The sequence below is a fragment of the Pseudochaenichthys georgianus genome, chromosome 9 (assembly GCF_902827115.2).
Source record: "Pseudochaenichthys georgianus chromosome 9, fPseGeo1.2, whole genome shotgun sequence".
NCBI lineage: Eukaryota > Metazoa > Chordata > Actinopteri > Perciformes > Channichthyidae > Pseudochaenichthys > Pseudochaenichthys georgianus.
Genome location: NC_047511.1, coordinates 12,989,023 through 13,017,017, shown reverse-complemented (window position 1 = coordinate 13,017,017; position 27,995 = coordinate 12,989,023). Strand labels below are relative to the sequence as shown.

The following is a 27,995-nucleotide window of genomic DNA, read 5'->3' as shown; positions in this document are numbered from 1 at the left end:
TGCTTCATTATTTCTACTAGTATGCAATGTTGTGAAAGTCCTTCTAACACTTTGTTACTTGCTTTTCAGGAATATCTCAACAGCATCCTTCAGCATGCAAAGGACTTCAAAGAGTATCACCGCTCGATTTCTGGAAAAATGCAAAAGCTCACCAGATCCATCGCCACCTGGCACACCAACACAGAGAGGGAGCAGAAGAAGGAGACTGAGAGAATCGAGAAGGAGAGGATGAGGAGGCTCATGGTAAGGACCTGAAAGTCCAAATATATATTATATCACACCTTTAAGAAGTAAATACTTTATATCCCTAAGAGTTTTGGAGATGAAAGACACACAGAGAGACAACTTGGACAAGGGTTAAATAAATACATTAGTTTCAAAGCACTTCTTACCCTAGCTTTCTCCCACACAGTTAAAACATTTCTTGTAAATCTTAACTTAAACATTAATTCATTGAATCAACTCATATATAAAACCAAAGCTATTTGTCACTGCAAACCCCCCAAAAGCATTATAGAGCGCCTTTATCTATCATATTACTTTTTCAATGAAACTTTGAATATTATTCCAATCCAAAATGTGTTTATATCACTATTTTGAGGAATTCATTGCAATCATTCATCATCAAAATATAAGAATACTTTATGATCAACCAGAACAAATATGTGGGTTTTATATGGATTTGAGCTTTTGTTACATTGATGGAAGGAACTTGTCCATAACACACCACAATAATGAACATCCTGTCCCCCACTCAGGCAGAAGATGAAGAAGGCTACCGAAAGCTAATCGACCAAAAGAAAGACAAGCGTCTGGCCTACTTGCTGCAGCAGACGGATGAATACGTGGCTAACCTCACCACCCTGGTGTACGAACACAAAGCTGCTCAGGCTGCCAAGGACAAGAAAAAGAAGAAGAAGAAAAAGAAGGTAGGAATAGAAAAAGGTCAGGTGGTTATTTTTCACAGAAAGCTTCTTTACATGCGTATGGATATTTGATTTGTATTCTACTAGGTTCTGAAGACCCAAGGTTTTACCTTCTCGGAGTCAGAAAGAAAAACATGAAACGAGCAAAACCAACAGTGCGCCTCTCGTCACCTTCTGACTCCTTTTATCGTATCGTCAAACGTCCTCTTTCCAAACTTTAAATATTTTAATGTAATATGGGTCGAAACTCAGGATAGAACTTTCTGGAGCTTGACCAAAGCAGTGAATAATGTTTGAAGATGTGTTTACATTGTTCAACTTGCAATTGCTGATATATTCATGCAGGTTTGTGTGGAAATTAAATGAGTAAAAATGAACAAAAATAATCGTACTGAGCCAATTACTGATATGTCTAGCCCAGGGGTCTTCAACTAAAATTCAACGAGGTCCAGTTAGAGAAAATGTCCCCATGCAAAGGTCCAGAACATCAAAATGTCTAAGTTGCTTTATGAATTAGTGTGATATATATTGAAGTGACCTGTAGCTTTATCAACGTCTGCATGTAATCAACAACTGACTGCCAATCAAATAAAGAAAGTACAATTCATAAACAACAATATTTATTGTCAATTAACATTGAACTATACAGATATACAGTAACTACTGTGGATATGTGTAATGTTCCTCTCGGGCTGCATTTACAAATAAAATAGAGAAAATAAATAAAATAGCTTTTGAAAATATGTGCATCTTAAAAGTGCTTAATTTTAGATAAATAAAATAAAGTGTAGCAGCAGCTTGAGTTTCCCTTTTTCTTTGTTAATCATTTTACATCATGACTTAACTGTTTCAGACGATTATGTAACAATATCAGTGTTTACACATCATAACAATTGAACAGTTTTAAAGTTTCTCTTTCTTTCCCTCTTATATTGCAGTCCCTCACTCACTTTTTTTTTTATTCAGTGCGAGAATTGAGCTGGAGCTTGTCCTGCCAGGAGTTTAGATCTGGGCTGAAATGGTGTCAGTGCCATTCTCATACACATGCAGGTGCTCATTGGTTAGCCTCGGTTAGCCTCGGTTAGCCTGCGCTGGAACGATATTTCGTTTTTTGATCCTGGTGGACTGATCATATCGGGCTCTGAGACTGCTTATTTTTTGTGACCTCAGTTCTGACTTGAGAGGGAATGTTCGGTCAAACACTTTGTGTTTTGTCTCATAGTGGCGTGTTGTCTCTTTTAATGAGCGCCACCACGGTCTCTGCACAAATGAGACACACTGGTTCTGTGCTCCCAGTGGGCAGGATGAACATGAATGAGTCCACTCAGGGTTAAAAGCTCTGTTCTCACTGTCCACTTTCCTCTTCGTGGAGAGCGCCATGTGTAATTATTTGTCTCTCCCTGTCTGCCGCTAACACGCCTGTTCACTCTCCTCTCCGCTTCTCTCCCTGTATCACTAATTATTCTCTTCACTCACTTTCCTCTCCGCTTCTCTCTGCTGCTCTCTCGTCTCTTCTTCTGTGTTTCTCTCCCTGTATCGCTCACTCGTCTCTTCTTCTGTGTTTCTCTCCCTGTATCGCTCACTCATCTCTTTCGCCCCCTGTCGGCGGCGGGCAAAATAGAATCGCCCCGTCAAAATTGAATTCCCTTATTAATGTATTGATTATAGGTCCGGGTCCGTATAGGTCGGCGTCCGGATCCGGACCGCGGTCCGCCTGTTGCCGACCCCTGGTCTAGCCCATCACCCATCCCCAGCAGTAAAATTACTATTTGGTCAAAACACAGTGTATTGATTTAGGTATAATATTTTCATCCTTACATAAAGTAAATGAATTCCTCCCTATCAGCTCCAACCACAACAGTGTTACTGTGGTGTGAGTCATGCCTTATAACCACCTTTATCTCATGGTTCATTATTTTCCAGTAGACACTGAGGTGATAGTCAGACTCAGTGACAATGTGGGGTGAGAATACACACTACCCGACATCATTTCACACCTTCGTTGAGAGGCAGAAATAATCAGTGAACTCCTCTGGTCTCATCTTTGACTGGAACGACCACCTGCAGACTCTCAGCCCTTCTTGACCCCCTGGTCTGAGATGACACTGATGTTAGTCATTTCTAAAGGCTTTTGTATGAATACATATGTTGCCACCTCAGTTGAGTATGTGTGATAACGATCCTAGGAGTATCACCTACATCAGGGGTTCTCAAACTTTTTGTTTATGCAGACCACTTTTTATTATCAAGGATTCTCGCGGACCACCTCATATGCAAACCGTAAAAATAAGTGCAGGGAAGGTTGGCATTTTAGAGTAAGTCCTGGAAATGAGTTACGCATCTATTACTTCCAGGTTCCTTTGTCTCGAAGTCAATGTTTTTTTAACGCATGTTTTAAATTGTTGATTGGATGCCTGAAAAAATGGCTGTGGTTAATACAAGCTTACAAGATGTTCACGTTTTGTCCTACGATATAAAATACACTAGTAAATACCCCTCTAGTAGTGTCTGAAGATTTGACTTTACTTAAAAAAGGTGGTTGCTAACCAGGGACTACATGAGGCTACTAAACGTCATCACATAATCAGCCGCTGTTAGCTTAGCAATGGTGACGCAAAGTTATGAAACTTAGCTGTTTATTTCCGGCAAACGTCAAAAAACGTGTTTGCCACCGAGTTATTTTCTGACATCCATATGATATGTCAGCTAATTGCTTGTATGTCATGTTTCGAAGGTGGATGGAGACGGTGAGGGCACCAGCGCTATTGGACCTGATGGAGAGGTGAGCTGCAGAGCTTTAAGTTGTTATTTGTTGCTTTTTTGGTCATAAAATACTGTGTACCCGTTTGTTTGAATCTGCTATTATCTTATTCTAATAACCAGGTAAAAAATGTGACGATGTAGAAGAGTTTGTTGATCTGCATCTCCACTTTAACAAAGCTTTTTATATCGAGCCCACAACTTTACTTTTTTGTTTCGCTCTTGCAGCTTTCATAGCATATTGGGCAGTAGCAGAAAGCAGTTTTCATTGTGAAACTTCTGAAAAACCTTGTTTTCACAACCTGCTCAGCATTAAACAGCAGATGGACAGAGTAACACAACTAGCTGGTAGACAGGACTGTTTAGCAGAAAAGGAGCTGGATATTCCTGTGGAAATGGGTGGTGACCAAAATTGAGCTAAAAGCTATTGAATAGTTGTCTTTTATTCATCAGATGGACATAACTCTAAATGACTACTCATTTTGTGCTGGATGTGTAAACATGCTACTGTTTAGTCACAAGTTCAACATAATAACATCAAACAATAGTTTAAATGTAAATGTTCTGTTTCCCCCTTAATTATAAGAAGACAGAACAGTAATAAGGTCATTCAAACAGCATTTTGAATCTCACATTCCTTCCTGATTCATTGATGGATCTCTTGAGGATATATAACTATCGCGGTAATCTCCTGGTGGTATTTACCGCTCTGCTGCTTACTGAGGAGGTGATTACGGCTGCAGAAACCAAACCTGCACTTGACTTCAGCATTCTAAATGTGCTCTGGCAGAAATGAAAAGAGAAAGCATATCAAATAATAATAATCCTTTCAAAGGCTTAATTGAGCTACCTTTGTCTCCTGTTGGGAAGAGATACGCTAAAGTTTAAAAACACTCATTGAATCCCTCAGTGGTTGAAATCCTAAATGTTGCAATCATGATATCATATTATCACTCCTTGCAGCATTTCAAACAACAATAAGTGAGTCATTTCAAACAACAATAAGTGAGTCTTTTCAAACAAGAATAAGTGAGTCATTTCAAACAAGAATAAGTGAGTCATTTCAAACAAGAATAAGTGAGTCATTTCAAACAAGAATAAGTGAGTCATTTCAAACAAGAATAAGTGAGTTAGGAACAGAACTTAAAACACAGGAAATGTCCAGATCAATTCATCATCATCACGGCAACTTGCTGAAATTATGAAATGCGTGATTAACAAATGCCAATTTTCAATAATAACGCGCATTTATATACATTGATTCAAGTGAGTTCAATGCTCACACGCAAGGCAATCCAGCAAATATAGACCCAGTGCCTTAAGCTAGAAGAAGAAGAATGCAGAGCAAATGTTTGATGAAGACATGAGGAAAATAGACGTCTGGGTTTTGTCAAATGGCAAAGAACACGTGAACATGTTCCTTTACATTTAAAAGAGTCACTTTTTCTGATGTTTTATAACTTTTAGTTCCTCTTTTCAGGGAAACAACAGGGGGCGATGTTCTCCTACTTCCTCTATTGTCGATCTGATCATCCAATATTTACATCAAGATATAAATTGCTTATACAAAATGTTTGTTGGCATATGCAGCCATGCAAACAGCAAAAGATCAGCAGCTATGAAATAAAGAGTTCACCTCCATTTGTTGAGATAATGTGGTTTGTTGCTCGTATGTCTGGATGGCTGAGATGTTCAATTAATTATGCTAAAGCCTAACATCTTACATGCTTTAGAGAACACTCAAGTATGTTTTGAAGGGTTCTGTTCAAATGCATGTTTCACCTTGTGGTTTGTTGTTCCTTCAGCCCCTGGACGAGAGCAGCCAGACGAGTGAGCTGCCGGTCAAAGTGATTCAGACGGAGACCGGGAAAGTTTTGCAGGGAACGGATGCTCCCAAATCCGGCCAGCTGGAGGCCTGGCTCGAGATGAACCCTGGGTGAGGAAGAAGCACTCTCTACTGTTGTCAACCTCTGACAAATCAAAGGGATGCTAGAAGGGATGCAACAAATTCACTTTTGTCAGCCAATACCCAACACCGATGTTTCGAATAACAATGTGGCAAATGCCGATGCCGATCTTCTCTGGTGATCTTTCAGGGAAACAAATAAATCTTTAATCAAGATATTATTATACTGCGGGCTGCTGTATAGCTCAGTTGGTAGACGTGGCGTGTACTCGGGCTCGGCCCCCATGCGTAGGACCATTTGCCGTGTGTGTTTCCCCCTTTCATCACTGACACTTTAATAAAGGCACTGGTTGCCTATAACACACTAACTTTGAATGAGCACAAATCCCTAAAAATAACTTCTTTATAATAAATAAAACAGGCTTAGTTTATGAATGTGTAAGGGCATGTTCAGTTAGATGGCACTATTTTGCCTTTTTTCTTTTAAATAAGGCTACATTTTTGCAGACATGCTGTGATCTAACATGTTTATAAGGACAGCATTGTGAGGTCCTTACATGTTAAAGTCATATATAGTATGTCAAGGATTCAACACCCTAAATAAAGTAAGAAAGCACGTTTCCTGGCAGGTTTAGATTGCTGCTTGGTAATTCTGCCGTGTTCATTATTTTGTGCCTGACAGAAAATAAATATAGTAACTCTACTTTCTTTTTCCATTGTTTTTCCTCCTCTATATATCAGGTACGAGGTGGCCCCGCGGTCGGACAGTGAGGAGAGCAGCTCAGAGTTTGAGGAGGAGGTCAGTCACTTTCTCATTAGTGAGATCCCACAGAGGACGATGTCAAATCAGCATCACTTTGCTGCACTGATTCAAATCATTCAAACCTTATTAATAAGCATTTCAGCCACTTCTCAGTCAGAACAACTGCACACATACTGAACACACATCAACATCCACCAGGGGGCTGTAGCTATATGCACTTCAGTAATCGTCTTCAGAGCTACTTCCGTCTCTGCTGTTGTTAATATATTATGTGTTCCCTCATGTCATGTTTTATCATACTAGGACGAAGATGAGGGGGCCAAGGCTGAAAGAAAAGAAGAAATTGAAGAAAGGAAGATCATCGATCCCAGTGGAATTGAGGAGTTTGTCGCTGACACCACGGATATTATTCTGTAATGTATTATGGTTACTATACATCACACTTTGTCTGATTTACTGCAGAGCACCTTTTTCCTCGATCAGCTGCAAACAGAAGTCCAATCTTTAGCTTAAACATTTGGTTTTGTTTTTACCAAGTGGAATTATTAAAAAATATATCAATAATAATAATATGATTAATAAGAAGAAGAAGCAATAACAATAATGACGAGAATTATTTGTATTGTTATTGTTATTGTTAATAATAAGAATACACATTTTATATATTTATTGTGCTTTTCTAGGTACTCCAAGACACTTTACAAAAACACTTCATTCAAGTTTCATACAACAAATATAAATGAATTAACAATATAAACAAACAAACAATAATAAAAAACAAGACAAGATGTAATTAAATCTAATTAGAGAAAATATAAATTAAAATCAAAGTAAACATTAAAAGATAGATTTTTTTACAAAACCATTAACAGTCTTCGGATATTCCCAACGGGTGCTTAGGAGCGAAGAGGTCCAAATAGTAGACACTGAGATGAGGGAAAGACACCCTCTTTCCTTTTTTTGATTCTCTTCTCTTTTACATGACACATTCAGGTCGGCCATTCAGGTGGACGATGAGTACAGTGTTCCTACCGGACAAACCAGCACCGCGTCTTACTACGGTGCCGCCCACGCTGTCATTGAGAGGGTGGAGAAGCAGTCAACGCTGTTGATCAACGGCACACTCAAACATTACCAGGTACACACACACACACACACGCACGCACGCACGCACACACCCACACAAACTTTAATTTCGTTACTGCTTTTGGCTATTTTCAATTTTCAATATAAAACTGCAATGTTTTTTAAATGAGATTCTGATTGAATGGTTACCATCTTTCTGCAAAACAACTTTTTTAATAAAAGAAGCAAAGACATGTACATTTTATATTTCACTTATTACTTCGCTTTATATCAAAAAAGTAATTTTAAATCTTTGCCAAAAACAGGAATGATCAGAATGAAATGTAAGTTTTAGCCTCTGAAAGCTACACAGACATTGCATGGGAGTATATACATGTAAAATAAAACAATAAACACAATAAAACTTAAACAGTATACTTATATAAATATCACCTATTTTCTTTGAACTAACCACGACTCATAGGTATTATAAAAGTGCAACTGAATTTGACATGGCAGCTGATGTAAATGTAAGAAATACTAAAATATGAATTACAGTTCAGTAAAACACATTTTTAGAGAAAGAATCACTGTAATCTTTCAGTATCATGTGCATAAACAGTAGTTAAATTATGCCACAATGTCAAACTGAGTTAAAGTGTTTCTTTAACCAGTAGGGAAGCGCAAAGGCTTCTCTTGTAATTAAAACTGTGTTCAACCTCATCAGAAGGACATTTTTGAGACTCAATCCATTCTTGAACAGTTAGTCTTTGTCCTCGCTGCCAAGAAACTCCAACACCAGACAAGCCTGATTTGTTTTGATCAGCTTGCGAATTTAAACTTTTTTTGTTGCTCTTTTTAACTTAAACTGTTTGTTATTTTGTCGACCAGGATTTTATTTGTCCAACCTTAATTTACATTATATCATTCAGATATATAGTTATTATATATAGTAGGGATGCTCCGATCGATCGGTCACCGATCGAGATCGGCCGATACTCACTCTCTACCGATCGATCGGTGCTCTCTAAACATGCCGATCGGAAATGGAAGATTTAAAGTGATGTTTAAATCTTCCATTTAGGCCCCGCCCACTCGATCGGATGCTTGAAGTATAGGCAGATTACAAACCCACTTATCTTTCGAAACATCTACAATTCGCGCATAATTCTTGAATCAAATCAAGTTTTATTTATATAGCACATTTTAAAAACGATTTTTGGTCGAGCCAAAATGCTGTACATGCAATAAAAAACACTTTACTGTGATAGAAGACAATAAATTACAACAGCAAATATAAAAATAAAACACAGGGAAATGTCAGGAGTCATGCTTCGCTCTGACTAGAAGACCAGGGAGAAGAAGTGTGTCTTTAGTGAGGATTTAAAAACCCCTAGGGTCTGGGCCGACCTCACATGATAGAGTGTTCCAGAGCCTAGGGCCAGCTGCTGCGAAGGCTCGGTGACCTCGGGTTTTTAGCCTGGTCTTGGGCACTACCAGCAGCAGCTGGTCAGCCGACCTTATTGCTCTGGCTGGGGTGTAGCGATGGAGGAGTTCTGCTATATAAGCCGGAGCCAGCCCATTTAGGGTCTAAGGGTCTAAGGACAGAGGGTGTCGTATTGTCATACTGATATTCTGTACACACTGTGAAGACCACTGAGACAAATGTAATATTTGTGATATTGGGCTATATAAATAAACATTGATTGATTGGGGCTTTAAAAACAAATAAAATGAGTTTAAAATCAATTCGGAACCTAATTGGAAGCCAGTGCAATGAATAAATGCTTAATCTGCTTTCATGGTTAAAGTAGTAGAAGAATGCAGAATGTGCAGTGATGACTTATTTTTGTAGGCCGAACCATAAGTCAGCATTGCAAGGGCAATTGTATTTTTCTGACCTATTGCAGAAAATAATATCTGTTGCAAACACACGTTTCATATCAACACTATTTTTGATTGAAGCTTAAGGGTCAACGCAATCGGCAGGTGTAAAAAGCTAACACTAGGCTATAAACAGACTACCTCAAGCATAACAACCGCTAAGCTAAAGGCTGCGAATGTGCGGCATGATATCTTTAGAGGGTCTCATTTAATCACTTGTAGCATCTGGTGTTGTTAAGACTATTAAAAGCTTGAGACATTCACCAGTGGGATGTTTTCTGATGTATTGTATCTATTAAAACATTCGTAACTTTGTGTTAACCACAGACCTTTTTTTCGGGGATCCAACCAAACTTTGACTTGAACTTGACTTTGAGAAGAGGGAGCCTGGAAATGCTAAAATGCTAACTCATTCCCTGTTGTAGGACTCATTCCAGCACCCCTCTATTCTCACCAACAATCAGGAAGCTTCACATTTTTTAAAACCATCCTCAAAGCAAGCTAACATCAGCACAACATTGTCACCACCAATGATTGCCTTCTATTTTTTGTATTCGTCACACTGATTCTGTTTGATATTCCAAACTGATGGATTTTTATTTTGCGTTTTGCGTACCGTGTCTGTTCTTTTGTGGTTGTTTGTTTGTCAATCTGACACAGGCAATGGATGCAAATCAGCTTCTAGCTATCTCTAGTGTAATTACTTTTAATGCCCCTGCAAATACAAAGAAAGAATAATTAAAAATGATGGTACACAATTAAACAAGACTTACAGGCACATAAATAAGTTATTTGTAGCTGTAGTTTTCTTATTCCATTGTGAATGATGGCGGACACAATCCTTTTTCTGTGCAAAAGAAAAAAGTTAGTGTTCTTGGTCGAAATTTCCTTTTGTTTTTTACGAATACCCGTCAGAGCTAGAGAGTTTTTATTTATCAATTTTCTGCTGATAGACTAATTGATCACTTATTTCATACATATATATTCAGTGTGAGAAAAAGTTTTTAGAGAGTACTTGTCCATGGACAAGTGAGTTTGGCAATTTACTTGTCCGAATACATTTTTCACTTGTCCAGAATGGACAAAAATTGGGGCCACTGGAATCTTCTTCTTTGTCATCGTATTTTACATTTTCCACATTTTTTACGACACCGTTAACGTAAGTGAGCGGTAAGATTTTACCGCATCACACATAGGGTTGGATATCGCTTGGATTTTAACGATTCCGGTTATTTTCGGTTCTCGATTCCGGTTCTTTGAGAGGGTAAAAATAAGTCAAACTGGGAGAAAAATATATTTATGAAAACATTAAGTCAAATCTGTATTTCTATTTACAAATCACTTCATACTGTTTAATGTCTTACAGTTATTGAATACAATTATATAAAAATAATCTCTGCATTGTTTAGTTAGTTCTAAGTGGTGCAGTTTGAGAATGTACAATTGGCCCAGTGTCCTCTGATGTTACACTGCAACCTGCTGGGAGACACAGTCCAACCACACATGTCCAACACATAGGCCATAACCTAATAATAATAATAATACATTATATTTATAGCCTTTAGGCCTAGCGCTTTTCTACAACTCAAAGACGCTTGCACGCTTAGACATGTCCTGCAATACACATGCTGCAGCTGCTCACTGTTTGTAAAAGTTAATAAATAGTATTTTCATTTCAATAATGTACTTTCTTTACCCTGCTTCATAAACAATACTGACATCCCTGTGCTCCTCTGAGTCTGGGGGTCCGAGGATGTGAGGACAGCGCGAGGACACAGACAGGGAGGCTGCTTCACTTCATAAAGGAAATGGCGTCAATATTAACAACACAGGAGCTAAAACGCTTAATAACCTTCATTACGTGTTAGAGAAAGAACATAAGAAAGTTTGACAAAGATGAGGCTGTTAACGGGCAGCGGATCCGCTGTGTGTAGAAAGAGAGAGAGAGAGAGAGACGCTGAGCGGCACCGTGCAGCGATCAGCTGATACGGAGCATAGAGAGAGCTGCAGTCCGCGGGGCTCGGGGGCTCGGCCTCTCCTCCTGTCCTCACAACTCTTATTAATCCCGGGACCGGACAATTGTTATTTGTTCCTACTCGGAACCGAGTTTTGCTTCCCAACCCTGCCACTGTGCTACACTTCCCACCCCGCTCCGCCCGCCCCGTCTAACTGTACAGAAAGGGGCGAGATGCATTTCCTTAGGAATCGACAAGCAGAACCGAAACTAACATTTCTAAACGAACAATGGCGGACACGTACAATTTGCGAATGAGTTCTGCCTTTTGCAAACTGAATGTATCAATAATTTGTCAAAAAACGTCACTTGTCCGCCGGACAAATCAATTGACAGATCTACTTGTCCGATATTGTAAATAACACGTCCCGGACGGTGGGACGTCTACTTTTTCGCACACTGATATTTTGTATGTATTTTACATGATATATAAATACATCTGCTAAATCATCTCATTCTCTTTTAGAGACAGTTGTTCGTAACTCGTAACAATGCACCTACATTGTTTTCCATTGAGAACCCATAATCCTGTCTGTAATGCAGTGGGTGTTTCTTAATGTCGAGGAAGGCTCCTCCAGAGCCACTATTTCAAGGATGCTACGTCATCCAGTGCCGCCGAAGAACTGTTCCAATGTCCAGGATCCTTGGATTTTTACCAAGGACCGAATCCTTCGTTGCTGGACATTTCGAGAATGCACCAGTGTATCTTCCGCGGTCTTAAAATCCCCACAATGCTTTGCGCACGGACCAATTTCCAAAATCTTTGGCGGGGTCTCGCATATGACGCACACTTGCTACCTGTCCCATTCTTCGTTCTCTGAATGAGAGGAAGGATTCTTGCCTAGCCTCTGAAAGACCTGACTCAGAGGGACATGTCCTACCAAGGAAGCGTCCTCGACATTGAGAAACACCCAGTGAAATTGGATGGCAGTTAAAGATGGCCTCTTACAAGTGATAGGGAACTGGCAATTGGAGGCAGCTAACATTTCCTTTCTTCCAATCCTGGCAATCCTCTGATGTATGGCCTGGCAGGCTTTAAATGAGATCTTGTGGCAGCTCTTTGGGGAGCGACGTCAGCTATGTAATAATTTGACAAATCGTCGGCTGTGAGATCAGAGGTTGCGTTAACCCGAACACTTTAATGACGAAAAAAATCTGATGGTCGTCCGTCATTTAAGCAGGTTGAAACAATGTCCATTGTAGCTTTAAGTAATTCACGGCACGTTAAAGACTTTGGAGCCTCCTTTCTCCTTTTCTCTCCTCTTTATGGCCCAAGTGCTTGCAGGATTGGGAAATAAAAACCTATGTTCAGAGAGTGTGGGCAACGTTTGATCACTCACCTGGGAGAAATGTTCCTCGACTTTGTCTGAAGTGGCCCTGATTGGTAATTCATGTCACCAGTTTGGCAGCAGGCTCAGCCTTTTACATTAAATGAAACTGAGAAGTGGTTTGTCTAAGGCAGGGGTCTTCAACTAAAATTCGACGAGGTCCAGTTAGAGAAAATGTCCCCATGCAAAGGTCCGGAACATAAAAATGTCTAAGTTGCATTATGAATTAGTGTGATATATATTGAAGTAGCCTGTAGCTTTATCAACGTCTGCATGTAATCAGCAACTGACTGCCAATCAAATAAAGAAAGTACAATTCATAAACAACAATATGTATTGTCAATTAACATTACTTAAATACTGTGGATATGTGTAATGTTCCTCTCGGGCTGCATTTACAAATAAAAACAGGTACTCGCTTGTTTAATTATTTTTGCGGTCTAGATTTCTTCTTCTTTTTTGAAGTGAGAAGTTGTCCGTCAGTTGGACTGACGGACGGACTCCCCCCACCCCAAAACGAAAACTCTTCGGTTCTCCACGAATTACACAAGTCACCCATATCAGCGTTAAAAAAGTGGGAGGCTTCGAAAAATCCCCTATTAATGTATTGATTATAGCTCCGGGTCCGTATAGGTCGGCGTCTGGGTCCGGATCCGGACCGCGGTCCGCCTGTTGCCGACCCCTGGTCTAAGGAAATACGCAAAATCTTACTTAGTAAAATGTACTTGTTCATATTGGCTTTTGAAGCAAAATGGCTTCAGATTATTTACTGTCAGTGCAGGAATAATTATTAATTTGCTTCTTGTGTGTTAAAGAGGCCCGATCATGCTTTTTTGAGGTTTTGCCTTTCTTGTACTGCGTTATATATGTTTTTTGGTGCATATAAAAGGTCTGCAGAGGCTAAACTCCCAAAGTTCCCTCCAGAGGGAGTGTCTGGGAGAGAAACTCCCCCTGCCTGATATGCTTCAATTGGACTCCGTTGTTTACTTCTGTAAAGCATCATCACTATGTAACATTCATGCTCTTATTTGCTAGGGCTCCAACACATTGTACGTGATAGACTAAAGGGCCACTTGATCACAACCGAGACGGCCAGCTAACCAATCAGAGTAGGGCTGGGCGATATGGTCTCTAAATGATATCGCGAAATTTACTGACTATATCGCGATACACGATATATATCGCGATATTCTAAAATTTCCTCTAAAACACATACTTTATTTAACCCCTTGATGTTTACAGTCACGCCAGTATGATGATTCTCGTAGTCCCTGCAACATATGTCTGCATTAAACCATTGTTATTTATACTGTCTTCATTAGTGGTTTCTATTAAAACAAATTTAACCAACACACAAAAAAGATATACTTAGAAAAAAGAGAATGTAAAATAATGAGACGAATGTGCGGTAAATCATAAAGTTGAGTTGAACTAAATAGTATTTATTCAATACATATTAAAATAAATGTAGGCCTACTGTACAACATACATACTGTTGCCTATTTCTATGGGCAAAAACAGAGCTCAATGAAAAAGCGCAGAAACCCTTATACATATCAAAACATATTGAAAGTGCAATAATACAATAATAAATTAAAGTGCACTCTTTGTGCATGTCACTGGACATTTTAATGTAACATAAATAAAAGGACTTTTTAGACATTTTAAATCAAAGTGCATCTTTTCTTTTAAATGAACAAACCAGTGCATGATGTCAAACTGGTTTGGTCAAAAACTATATACAAAAAAATAGCTGCATTTTGTGCAAGATTGTGTCATGTCTGCAGTCAGTACCAACTGCTTATCTTCAGGTTTTGTGCCAAAAACACAAGTCTATCAACTGTGTCCTGTTTGAGAGATGCTCAATGACATGTAAGTATATTCGAACAGGTACTGAATAATCGTTCCGATGGAGAACTGGTGGCGGGCATATACAGATTTTTTTTGTTGCCACTTTTTTCAAATTTGGGAACATTTCCTCATGGGTCTTCCACCACGGCAGGGGATCTGATTCACTGTCAGCATCGACAGATTGCAAGTAGGCAGACAACTCTGTTTCTCTCCGCTCTCTATGTGATGATGTGGCAGAGGATGTTGTTTCCCTTTTGAAGAAGCTTCCAAGGGTTTTCTTTTTTGGTGGCTCTGATACTGCTGGTGCTTGATGTTGTGAAGCAGATGACTCAGCTGTACCCTGGTCAGACTCAGACAGCATTGCCTCCATTTCTGATATGGCTCTTCACTTGGTTTCCTCTAGCTTGTCTTCCGCTATGTATCTTGTTTTGAACCTGGGGTCCACTAAGCCAGCCATGTCCAGCAGGTCGTTGGTGGCAGGGTCATCAAATTTCTCCCTCAGATAATCCAGGATGGAGACTTTGATGGACTGAGTAAGTGCGGTGTCGTCATCCTGAATTGCCAAGATGCTGGAGTGGAAGAGATGAAGCACAGGCTTTACATAAGACACTGTAACATAGTCTTCCCCTGATAACGCGTCAGTGAATTCCAGGAGGGGTTTTAGGGCCTTGAGCACTGACTCAAGGACTTCCAGGTCTTGCCAGGTCAGAACCAGATGCCTTGTTTTTTTGTCTGCGGCCAAGACTTGTGAGATAGCTCGCTCCTGCTCCAGCACTCGCTCAATCATTTTGGCTCGGGAGCCCCACCTGGTAGGAGACTCACTGATCAGCTGGTGTTTAGCTCTTGCTGTGCTGCCAAGATCTCTCCTCTTTTTCCAGCTGAATGAGAAACTGCTCACTACCTTCTTACAAACACCAACAGCACGATCGATGCGGGAGTCTTTCATGCTTCTCTCTGACAATATAGAAAAAGAAACAGAAATCCAACAATTCAGTCAATCAGCGTGGAGTTGGCACCCATAATATTTTTGGCAAATATGTTTTTAAATACAGCACAGTGCAAAAGTCATAGGCACATGTAATAACAAAAAAGTTAACTGAGAATGCTTAAAAATATTATTAAATAAATGGTTACAAAATACCAAAAATAATTACCATGACTGAGTAGGTTAATCTACTACTAATCTACAGTCTGATTTTAAATCAATTTAGGCCAAATAGTGTGTGGTTGCATCATATATATTAATTGCACAAAACGTTATGAAGTATTCTTAGTGTTTACTAGCAGGCTGTTGTAACCATACTTGCCAACCTTGAGACCACAGAAATCGGGAGCATTTCAAAACCACCGCTTGGGGGGGGGGGGGGGGGTGCTAGTGGATCGCCGGAGTAGTATTAGATTAATATGAACATGCTTATTGTAGTTGCAAGTGCATTGCGGCCTGTAGCACCATCCTTGATGGAGCATATGTGTGGGCTGGTCCTGTATTAAATACAGGAAAGGAGTGAGCAGAGGGTAGAGTTGTCGATTCTTGTTCTGTTTTCTGTGATCTATTTTACTCACCCTCAGTTGCGCGCGCTACTAAAGAGACACGCTACCATGGAAACCAAACAATGGTGTAGCTGTATTAAAGTCAGAGTGGAAACAGTACTGAGTAAATCTGATTATGTCAGAAATGCGGGAGAAATATAACCCCGGGAGGAAACCGGGAGAGGGCAATGTAATCGGGAGTCTCCCGCGAAAATCGGGAGGGTTGACAATTATGGTTGTAACATCGCTGATATTAAAAAAATAAAACAGGCAGACAGATAGGCTACTCACCAATTGCGAGGTGCAGCCGGTGGCCAACACATTGCAGTCTAGTCCACTTATTGAGGCTCACAGCTTTGACGATGTTACTCCCGTTATCTGTGGTGATACACACCTGACGAGCCTCTGGTAAGTTCCATGACAGGAGAGCCTCTTGTAAACCTTGCGCTATTATCTCGCCTGTGTGATCCTCCGGGAAAAATGACGTTTGGAGGTATGCACTCTTCAACTCCCAGTTGTCGACGTAATGAACGGTCAAGCTGAGATATGGCTCACAGGCTCTACTGGACCACAAATCTGTAGTCGTAGAGAAGTGAGTCACATTTGTAAGCTGGTTTGTCACTTTTTCTCTCACTTCAACGTACAAGGCTGGCAGAGCTTTCTCCGCAAAATATTTTCGACCAGGCAAGTTATACTTTGGGTCAAGTGTCTTCACGAGTTTTTGAAAACCCGGCTTTTCTACCACACTGACTGGGGCCATGTCTTTGGCAATGTATTGAGTCACTGCAGCCGTGATTTCTATCCATTTTGAACTTTTTTTGTCATACGGGACTGATATCGAAAAAGAAGAAGCCAGAGTCATTTGTATCTTGGCTGGTTGCTTAGGCATTTGTGTGGTTCCAGATATTGACATTCTGAATTTAACACACTCTTCATTTTGTAGTGGATGATGGATTTTTAGATGTTGGAACAAATTTGAGGTACTACTACCTTTGGCGGCAACGGATTTGCTGCATATTTTACAGATTACCGTTGTTTGAGAAACATCATCCTTATGGTAACCAAACCACCGCCAATAGTCGTTCCTTCTTTAAATTAACATGTTGTGCTAAGGTTTAAACTAGCTAACCTATATTTCACTCTCAAAGGTGAAGGTTAATCCATAGGTTAATCCAATGGTTTTCAAACTGGGGCGCGACCCCTGATTGGTCGCGGAGGTACTGCAGGGGGGTCGCGGAAAGATTTATTTATTTTATTATTTTCTCCTTTTAGCTTTGTGAAGCACCTTGAGATTACGTTGTTTTTAAAGTGCACCTATATAAATCAAATGTATTGTTATTATTATAATTCAATTGTAAACAAACACTGCTCGAAAATATCTCATTGGTCAGAGAGCTGTGGGCATAATGCTGCCTTTTGCAACATTACTTGTGTGAGATAGGCTTTTTCTGCTGTTGCTGCCATCAAAACGAAATGCAGATCAAAGCTGAACATTGAGAATGAACTGAGAGGGGCAGTCTCAAAACAACAGCCCCGGTTTGAGAAGATCTGCAAGGGAAAGCAAGCACACACAAGTCATTGATAAGCTAGTGTGGAATAGGAATGGTAAAGTGATGTGATTGTTTGCAACCTGCAGTAGAAATAGTAGTTAATTAATATATTTTCCTTAAAGAAATTTGAATTTAAAAATCTCCTACTCAGGGAAGAAGGCCAACCAGTTTTAATTAGGCCAAATTAATTCACAGTATCTATTACAAGCACTTTTGTTCATGTGTAATCCATAATAAAATATATAATGATAGTTGTATCTTTGTATCTTCTTATTATTAGCAGAAAAAATGTAATGTTTTTACAACAATATACAATTAATCCTACCAATATAGATGGGAACCGGGTTGGGGGGTCCCGAAAATATTTCCAATACCCAAAGGTGTCCCGACTGAAAAAGTTTGGGAACCACTGGGTTAATCCAATGTGTCACTTTGAAATGATTTCTGATAATCCATCAGCAATAAACCTTGTTTTAAATGTTCAGATTTCAGAGCGTAAAATAGGTTTCGCTTTGGGCAAACTGCGTGCGCATAGCTCTCATTTCTCAATGGTAACGTGTGTATGTGTATGAGTTTTTTTTGCTAAACCCCTCTAAAAAGGTCAAATGTCACTTGTTTTGCATCAATCTTGATACAGGGTACTTATTATATCAATCTGAATTTTCTTTAAAATAAAAAACATCTATATTGATTAGTGTTGTCACGATACCAACATTTTGATTTCGATACCGCTACCAAGTCAAGAATTGCGATTCCGATTATTTTTCAATACTTTTCTTAAAAAAAGGGAAACAGTCTTAAATGTAATTATTGTGCTTTTATTTCACACCAGAACCATAACCACATTGGTAAGTTAGCTAAAAAGATAGCCATATTAGACAGTTATCATTGCCATTAATTGCCTCGGCAAACTACGAAAACGTTCATTTGTCACAAAATAAATTACACTGGTTTGACTTAGATTTGACAGCATGATGTAATTATGTTAGCTATCACATTTGCTAACCTGTCTGAATACCGGTTGGCGAGGTGCTTAGCGAAGTTTGATGTGTTGGCTCCCTTGGTTTGCATGGATCTAAAACATTTCTTACAGACAGGCCTCGTGGTGTCCGTAGGCTTGCCCTCACTGTCAGAGATATAGCTAAAATACTTCCAAACGTAGCTTCTGGCGTCTTTGATGTCAACAAGCCGAGGCGCAGTGGCAGTTGCACTCCCACTTTTAGCCATGCTTCTCGCTTTCTCACATGCTCTGGCAGCTAGCGCGTGCACGAGAGAGGGGAGGCACTTAGAGCGTGCTTGAGAGGGGAGGGACTGCAGGCACGGCTGCAGTGCAGGTAGTGGAAGCAGAGCGCTGAACACACACGGCTCTTATTAAAACTGCGCTTTCTCACCGGAGTACTTTTCCCCGTCATTCTTAAAGTACCGATACTAATGAAACGGAGGAATCGTAACGTTTTTAACGGCAGGGTATCGCGGTACCTTTCAAGTATCGGTACACCGTGCAACACTAATATTGATTCTGACTTTCCTACATCCAACTCACAGGTTTATCATTGCTTTGAGAAAAAAGATTATTAATTTTCCCCTTTTAGAAGTGTAGTTATGGTCATTTGTTCTGGAGGTGTCATTTTCGAGCCTGAGACCTGAAAAACAGGCTTGGGGCTTAACCGGTTGGACCATGTCCTTGTAAAAGCATCATCTACGACAGGGGTGCCCAACCAGTCGATTGCGATCGACCGGTCGATCGCGGGGAGATTCCCAGTCGATCGCGAGATATGTCTAAAAATAGAACAACAATATTCTGTTTTATCATTAATGTCCTATGACATAATCTTCCTGTGCTAGAATAATGCACTTGAACGCATCAAAGCTTTGTGATTGGCTGGCGTGACCCCATGTGTCGGGGCGTGGCTGGTGGGCAGTGGGCACTATTTCGCTGAGGTTGTCCGTGTCAACCGTCAACAGGAGTGAGTCCGCACACATACAAGACCGCAATTATGGCAGAAGCAAAAAAGCCCAAAATATATAATTTCACTCGGAGTGGGAGGATGATTATTTTTGTATCTATTTCAATTCAAAGCCCATCTGTCTCGTCTGCAATGCGAGCGTGGCTTTATCGAAGAAGGGTAATTTAGGAGCGGCATTTCAAAACAGTGCACAAACGCTACGAGACGGAATTCCCTCCTAATTCTGCCCTACGCTCCAAAAGGGGAGGGGCCTGAAAGGACAGCTAAATGCACAGCAGTCCATTTTCACCAGGCCCAACAACAAGAGCAAGGCTGCTGCAGAGCATCTTATCGTGTCAGTCACGTTCTTGCGATACACACACAAAGTCTTTCAAAGACGGCAAAGTTGTGAAAGAAGCATTCCTGGAGGCTGTGACGCACTTTTGGGGACAGTAAAAATAACAGTAGCATTTCAAGGTTTTTGATATAATAAAAACTCAAGTTAGATACTCAACACGCAGGCGGTAGCCATCGTAGTCATATCCGTCACGTCCGTACACAGCATCCTCAGAATCCCTCGCGTCCTCAAACTGCAGGAAGGCAAACGGCGGTCCTCTGCGTAACCTGCGTACCAGTTATGTGCACCCCTGTCTACTCCAGCAAAGGTATTCTCCGTCGGGACTTCCTGCAACAACACCACGCCGTTATCAAAGATGTTATATTGAGAAGACGATCACTACGTGACAAAAGTTTTCAAAACCGTGGCTACTGAAATCAATCTTACTAACTGCTGTCTGTGCAATTTACTCCGCGCGAGTTGGCAGACTTTATTTTGCTTACGTTAACATCATTTTTCATGGTGGGGCTAAGCCATTTCTTGGTATGGGTGTAGCCTACCCCAGCCATACCCTGGCGCTGCCACTGGTGGCACGTATGGGGCGGGCCATTCTGCACATGCGTTAAATGCGTTAAATATTTTAACGCAATTAATTCAAAAAATTAATTACCGCCGTTAACGCGATAATTTTGACAGCACTATACATTACATTGCATTTAAATGCAATGTCTGTGCCGGAAGATGTGTAAGCTATCTGCTGTCCTGATGTCAATGGGGAGATCATTCCACCATTTTGGAGCCAGGATAGCAAACCCACGTGTTTTTGCTGATGGGAACTTGGGTCCCCCTCGCAGCGAGGGTGCAGCGAGCCGTTTGGCTGATGCAGAGCGGAGTGCACGTGCTGGGGTGTACGGTTTAACCATGTCCTGGATGTAGGAAGGGCCAGATCCATTCGCAGCATGGTATGGAGGAAGCTTTCTGGGACAGCTGGGGACGTATCCTCCTGATGTTGTAAAGAGTGTGTCTGCAGCAGCGGGTTGTAGCACCGATGTTTGCAGTGAAGGACAGTTTGTTATCTAGGATCACACCAACATTCCTTGCAGTCTGAGTCGGGAAACAACAGAGGTGCCGATGTTGATTGTTAGGTCAAGAGTGGGACAATCTTTTCCCGGAAAGAAAAGCAGTTCAGTCTTGTCAAGGTTGAGCTTGAGGTGATGAGCAGACATCCACTGAGAGATGTCAGCTAGACAAGAAGAGATGCGTGCAACGACCTGGGTCTCTGAGCGGGGAAAGGACAGAATTAGTTGGGTGTCATCAGCGTAGCAGTGGTATGAAAAACCATGCGGGCTAATGACAGATCCAAGCGAGTTTGTGTACAAGGAGAAGAGGAGGGGACCAAGAACAGAGCCCTGAGGGACCCCTGTAGTTAATTGACAAGGGTCGGATCCAGAAGGTTGTTCTGATGGAGATAACAGGAGAGTTGTTTAAAGACAGCGCGTTCAAGTGTTTTAGACAGGAACGGGAGGAGAGAGACAGGCCTGTAGTTTATAACATCAGACGGGTTGAGAGTGGGTTTCTTTAGGAGAGGGTTTACTCTTGCCTCCTTGAGACTATATAGAAAGTGACCAGAAGTTAGAGAAGTATTGATGAAATGGGTGAGAAACGGTAGAATATCAGGAGCGATAGTCTGAAGGAGGTTTGAAGGGATAGGGTCCAGAGGACAGGTGGTAGGACTGGCAGAAGTAATGAGGGTAAGAACCTCACTTGGAGAGAGAGGGGAGAAGGAGGTTAGTGTGTGGGTGAAGGGAGGGTCTGGTGACCCAGCGGTGAGTAAAGGTGAGTCAGAAAAAGAAGAGCGAATATCATCAACCTTTTTGTCAAAGTAGTTAACAAAGGGAGGAGGGGGAAGGGGCTTTGAGGGGGTCCAAGAGGGTGGAAAAGATGGAAAATAGTTTTTTGGGATTGGAATAGGAAGATTGGATCTTATCTTGAAAGAAAGTGCTTTTTGCCTGAGAGATCGAAGCCGAGAAAGAGGAGAGGAGAGCCTGATAGGTTAGGTCGTCATGGTGTTTGGATTTCCACCATTTCCGCTCTGCTGCCCGAAGGATGGTTCTATTAGCACGCAGTGCGTCATTTAGCCAGGGAGCAGGAGGGGACTGACGAGCCTGCAGAGATGTGAGAGGACAGAGAGAGTCCAGAGAGGATGAAAGAGTAGAGAGGAGAGTTTCTGCAGCTGAGTTTGGAGGCAGAAGTTGGAACAAGTCAGAGGAAGGGAGGGCTGAGAGCACCGATGAGGCAAAGGTAGAGGGGGAGAGGGAACGGAGGTTATGGCGGACAGGTGCAGGATGAGAAGAGATGAGTTTGTTATGTTTGGAAAGGGGTAGAGAGAATGAAATGAAAAAGTGATTGGAGGTGTGAAGTGGGTTTACAGAGAGGTTAGAAGTAGCGCAGTTCCTTGAGAATATGAGATCAAGGACATTGCCAGCTTTATGAGTTGGTGGGGACGGAGACAGTGAGAAGGCAAAGGTGGTTAACAGAGATATTAGTTCGTCTATCTTCCCTGTCTGGAGGTTGAAGTCTCCGAGAAGTACAGCGGGAGGGCCAGTTTCAGGGATGTGTGAGAGGAGATGATCTAATTCCTCCAAGAAGTCCCCCAAGGCGCCTGGTGGACGGTAGAGAACAACAATGGTTAATTGTATAGGATGGGTTACTGTGACGGCATGGAATTCAAAGGTGGAAGGAGTGAAGTTAGGTAGCTTGAAGAGGGAAACGCTCCATTTGGGAGAGAGCAGGAGACCAGTGCCACCTCCTCTGCCAGTGGGTCTGGGTGTATGGGAGAAGGAATATGCTGTGGAGAGAGCTGCTGGGGTGGATGTGTTGGATGGAGTAATCCAGGTCTCAGTGAGAGCAAGAAAATCCAGAGACTGCAGGGAAGTGTAGCCAGAGATGAAGTCAGCCTTAAGAACAGCTGACTGGCAGTTCCACAGGCCACCTGCAACTAGCTGTTGGATCTCAGTGGAGCAAGATTACAAAAGACATTTTACGACCTTGTCCGTCAAAATTATAACGATGAAAGCCTGTGGTGCAAACAGCGGTCTGTGTAACACACCTGAATTTAATTCCTTATAAATGTTACCCTTTACCTGCCTTTCTTTCTGTGCAATTAGATCTGCTGTCAGGCTTTCTGGTAATACGGTGGATAATTGGTTGGCTTCCCCTTTCCGGCTGCCGGCGCCCTTCCCTTTACTCAGTTCTGTCTTTTTGCTGATTTTTTGCCCTAGGCGAGACACATAATTGGTAAAACAGTTGATATTTTGCCCAAGGCGAGACACATAATTGGTAAAACAGTTGATATTTTGCCTCCACGCTTGAATCAATTGGGATATAAAATGCCAAAGAGGCGATGAGATCAAAGTGCATTTTGCAAAACTTACTCTGACATCCATTATATAAACTTCTTTAAATGCCGATAAGGTTTTTACAATAACATAAAGGCAGGCGTAAGGAACAAACTCCAGTTTCAGTTTTTTTTTATACAGTTTTAACTTTTTCTTCAATAATTAATAAGCCATAGAACAGTAAAAATACATCAGCAACTATTTCTATAAAATCAACTTTTCGCCAAAAAAGCCATTTAAAGAGACCACCCTCTTTGGAAACTAGCAAATAGGCATTTGTCATTATTTTCTGATCATGACTAAACATTTTAAACTGAAAATAATCAGCAGGTTTATCAATAACAAAGATATGTTTTAGTTGCTGCAATATTTGTTTACAACTGTCACAGCTAACAGGAGGGAAGTAGTGACGTTTGCATATGACCCATCTGAGTCATTTTAGTATTCAGATTGTCATGCCTGCCCTTAAAAAGGTTCTTTACCTTCCCTTTGTATACTTTAATTTAGTTTTTTGTTTATTTGTTTACTTGTAAACTCTTTTATTTTTAAAATGTTTTAGTATTTTAAAAAAGTTCTGTAGCTTGTCCTATTTTGGCTCCTTTTTTACATCTTATTTTCCGTACTGTGTTTGTTTATGTACAAATACACACCAATCAAAATGTCTTGAATGTGTAAACCTACTTGATTCTGATAATAATGTATTCTGGTCTTAAAGACATAAAACTTTAAAATCAAGCAGCGTGAATTATATTTCTCTGAAAGCATATTTTTAAGCATACCTCTATTTCTCTGTGTGTTTTCAGGTCCAGGGGCTGGAGTGGATGGTGTCTCTGTACAACAACAATCTAAACGGCATCCTGGCTGATGAAATGGGCCTCGGCAAAACAATCCAAACCATTGGCCTTATCACCTACCTGATGGAGCACAAGAGGATCAACGGGCCCTTCCTCATCATCGTTCCTCTCTCGTCAGTACTCCGTCACAGCTCTCATATTGCAGTGTTATGAAACAGTACAACATTATTTTACAATTTCTTTCAGAAAATATTAGAAATTGAAACAGCCAATCTAATTAGTCTAAATAACAAGATAGGGCTGTAATGGAGAAGAGGTGAATCAGGATTCCCGCCCCTGATTGATGTACCTGTTTGCTCAAATTAGATTCAGGCTACAGGTGCGCACACTCGTCTGCCTACAGAGTCTGCAAACACAATCTCGGGCCGTTTCTCAATGTCGAGTAAACCTGCTGTAGAGCCACTATTTCAAATATACTACGTCATCGAGTGGCGCCGAAGGACTGTTTAAATGCATGTTAAATGCCCAGCATTCGGCGCCACTCGATGACGTAGTATACTTGAAATAGTGGCTCTGCAGCAGCTTTACTCGACATTGAGAAACGGCCAGTCTCTAAAACACCAGAGTTTCACTCCCTCACCAGTACTATATTTCAGTTTTTAATTTCTGTTAATAAAAAAAAAGGGGCCCTGTTATGCGTTCACATTTGTATTATGTGCCTCGACTGTGACATGTCTCCATGCTTTAATGTTCCAAAAGCTCTTTATTTTTCTCATACTGCCTGTGCTGCAGCACCTCTTTTCACCCTCTGTCTGAAACCAGAGCCCAGTCTGCTCTGATTGGTTATCTGGCCGGCTCTGTTATGATTGGTTAACCGCTTAGAGTTGTCCCGCCCCTTAGCCTATTATGTACAATGTGTTGGAGTGCTAGCCAATAGAAGCGAAAGTGTAAGATAATTATGTCATTATGTCGTGGAAATAAACCATCAAGTCCAATCGAGGAGTTTCAAAGATAGAACTTAGAATGAATGGACAAACCAATATATATGTTGATTCTTCCAGCAGCCAGTACCAATGTGCCTTATACTCAGGGCTGCACATACTATATATGTGCAACCCCCCCCGTTCATATAGTCAAGTCTCAAAAGGTCCGGCTTATTTCATTTTAAGGATGCGCACCAAGCAACATCTCCAGGTGCTCCTTTGAGAACCGGGACAAAAAAGTAATGTGAACCCCTGCTTATACTGTACGTTGTTAAACCGTCACATTGTAAAATACAGCCCAGCAATGTGCAAATGATTGTTCACTGAAGATTGCATGGATTTAGGGGTAATGTCAAATAATATTAAGCAGCGGGACAGTTGTGAAGGAATGATTACCTTACCGCTGCTGAGACATTGATTGAATCTAAACAAAAACAAGAATTGCGTGACAAAATCAAGCAAATTCCAATGTCAGCTACAAGGACAACCAGCAAATCTGAAATATGAGCAGACGATGTTCTGTCACAGCTTGATGCAGCTGTTCAGAGGTATGCAAAGATTCACTCTGCATATCCTTAGCCATTGATGAGTCTACAGCTGTATCGGATGTACCAGGTTCTGGTGTATTTGAGATTTTTTCACAAAGAGAAGAAAGACGTCTGTGAGGACCCTTTGGGTGAGATACACAAAAGGAGTGTACTAGCTATAGTTTCATTTATATTGGTTTCAAGTGCCACAATTTGTTGTATGTTAAGAGTATCATACTTAGAACATTTGTATGGTAAGGGAATATACTGTGTTTTAATTTATTTGACGGACATATTGTTTGGACCTTTGATGGGAGGACATTTTAGTAACTGGACCTCTTCTACATTTTATTGAATACCGCTGCACTACAGCAAAGGGAAAACCCCAAAAGGCCCAATAGTGTCCCTTTTAAGGCTACAAACAACCCATAATGCATCATCCTGCAGGAGTCTTTGTTACACGAGTAGAGTTTCTGAATATGGTGCAATCTACACCCCTCAAACATAGTTATTTTGAAAATAATCTCATGTTCTTATAGTTTGGAAGTTTTCTGCTTATTTGTGCTCACAAAACTTAAGCAAACCCTCTAGCTAAAACAAATTGCAAAACTAAGGACCCATTAAATTGTTCCAACCTATAAACTTCATCACAAAGTTAGGTCAATGTTGGTCTTGCAGCTATCCCTTCATTTCACTATTCCCCACCATCTTTTGTTTTATATACAGATATTGGAATCCCTTCAAGCATTCATTTAAATGGGAACATGTTTGATTCCCTCCTGCTGTTTTCCCGCAATTAATCCATTTAAATTAATCAAATACAAACCAACTCAAACGGCTTGGATCAGCAGGGGACCACCTCTCCAAGGTGGACCAGGCTTACGCTTGTTTCAAAAAACAACATGTAATTGGGTTAATGCTCCTGGGTTATGTTCAGCCTCTTTAAACATTACCCCTCATTAGTATTTATTTTTTCATGATATTTTACTGCTAGGATTAGAACGAACACTTTTTTCTTTTTGCACACCACCCTTTTTTTAATCATTACTGAGGGGTTGCTGTTTGTAGTCAAACTGTGCACAGCAGAGGCTTGAGCTCAGCCTTTGTGTTAAATGTTCTTCTTTAATGTGCACAGGGAACCGATGTGGAGGAAAGCCTTAAACTCGCCCTCTTTCACTCGTAGTTGTGTGTTGGGAAATTGAAGTTAATGAGGAGAGAGATTGGTCTGCCTGGGGGGCCGAATGTAAAACAAAGTCCTCTCACATTGTGAGCGGCATCTATTTTTCCCTTTTGAAATATTTTGCACTTCAAGGGATTTTCTTTTCTTTTAAAGAGTATCCAGCAAATGATGTCTTAACCTAGATTACATTTGAATGATTCCCCTTTTTAATGTGTGATCACATTACGCGTTCTGGCTCTTTACTGAAGACCGCTTGCTTCAGTGTAAAATTGTGTGGTGATTTCTTTTTTTCTTCCCCCAGGACTTTGTCTAACTGGGTGTATGAACTTGACAAGTGGTCCCCCTCTGTGGTTAAGGTTGCTTACAAGGTAAAAGTCAGTTTTTTATGTGACTCCCTTTTTCCCCCCTTTGATTGCTTTTGTCTAAACTTTCTTTGTGTCTATCCCGTGGTAGGGGACCCCTGTGTTGCGCCGTGGGCTTGTGCCTCAACTTCGCAGTGGGAAGTTCAACGTCTTGCTGACCACTTATGAATACATCATCAAGGACAAGAACATACTGGCCAAGGTGAAGCAGATCAAAGCTTTTTCATCTCTACAATTTCTCGCCTGCACTCTATCTGCCATGTTCTCCCTTCGTACTCATGCAAACCCACACTGTCCCACACCAATTACAGATATACCTTCTTTTATATACTTACATTTCTTAAAACGTTTTATCTACAGCTTTTCTTATCTGTGGTTAAATGATTGACACTTCATCAGGAAAGCGCCAGACATACTTTGAAAGTCACTTTACTGCCGAATTCAAGGACATGGTGATAACAGAACAAGTACCTAAATCAAGAGTGAGTGTTGTTTGGGTCTAACACAGCAGAAGAAATCTGTATCCAACCTTAGTGGCAAAACAGCCCCTACAAACATTTAATGAATGTTAACCGTCCCAAAAACGAAATGTATTTAAAACCATTTCAATATCTAGAGTTGTTAGGTATAATGTAGTTTCAGCAGGGAGATCAGCTGTTTTAGCCTCTCTAAACGTAGAAAATGTCAATAAATGAACTCTTCACACATATTTCCCTTAATAAACCTGTGAGACAAATGTTATTCAAACTAGGGAGGAACAAACCACCACCAACTTAATTACCGAGTTGATAGAACAACAACAGGTTGCATATTCAGCTGTGTGTGTTGTTTAATAGTCAGCAGACAATGACAGTGTGAAATAGGCAATAAAGTGCTTTTGTTTCTTTGCTA

General features: G+C 40.7%; 1 protein-coding gene across 1 annotated transcript in view; it reads left to right on the top strand.

Annotated features, from left to right (window-relative positions):
• The window catches only part of smarca2 (SWI/SNF related BAF chromatin remodeling complex subunit ATPase 2), an 82,858-nt gene that overhangs the window by 10,278 nt on the left and 44,585 nt on the right, over nucleotides 1-27,995 (top strand). Inside the window, exons 9-18 of the mRNA XM_034091700.1 lie at nucleotides 70-243; nucleotides 759-929; nucleotides 3,661-3,708; nucleotides 5,492-5,622; nucleotides 6,334-6,391; nucleotides 6,659-6,768; nucleotides 7,349-7,493; nucleotides 24,062-24,225; nucleotides 27,044-27,110; nucleotides 27,196-27,306. Coding sequence (XP_033947591.1) covers nucleotides 70-243; nucleotides 759-929; nucleotides 3,661-3,708; nucleotides 5,492-5,622; nucleotides 6,334-6,391; nucleotides 6,659-6,768; nucleotides 7,349-7,493; nucleotides 24,062-24,225; nucleotides 27,044-27,110; nucleotides 27,196-27,306 — 1,179 coding nt within the window. The remainder of the gene's footprint in view (nucleotides 1-69; nucleotides 244-758; nucleotides 930-3,660; nucleotides 3,709-5,491; nucleotides 5,623-6,333; nucleotides 6,392-6,658; nucleotides 6,769-7,348; nucleotides 7,494-24,061; nucleotides 24,226-27,043; nucleotides 27,111-27,195; nucleotides 27,307-27,995) is intronic.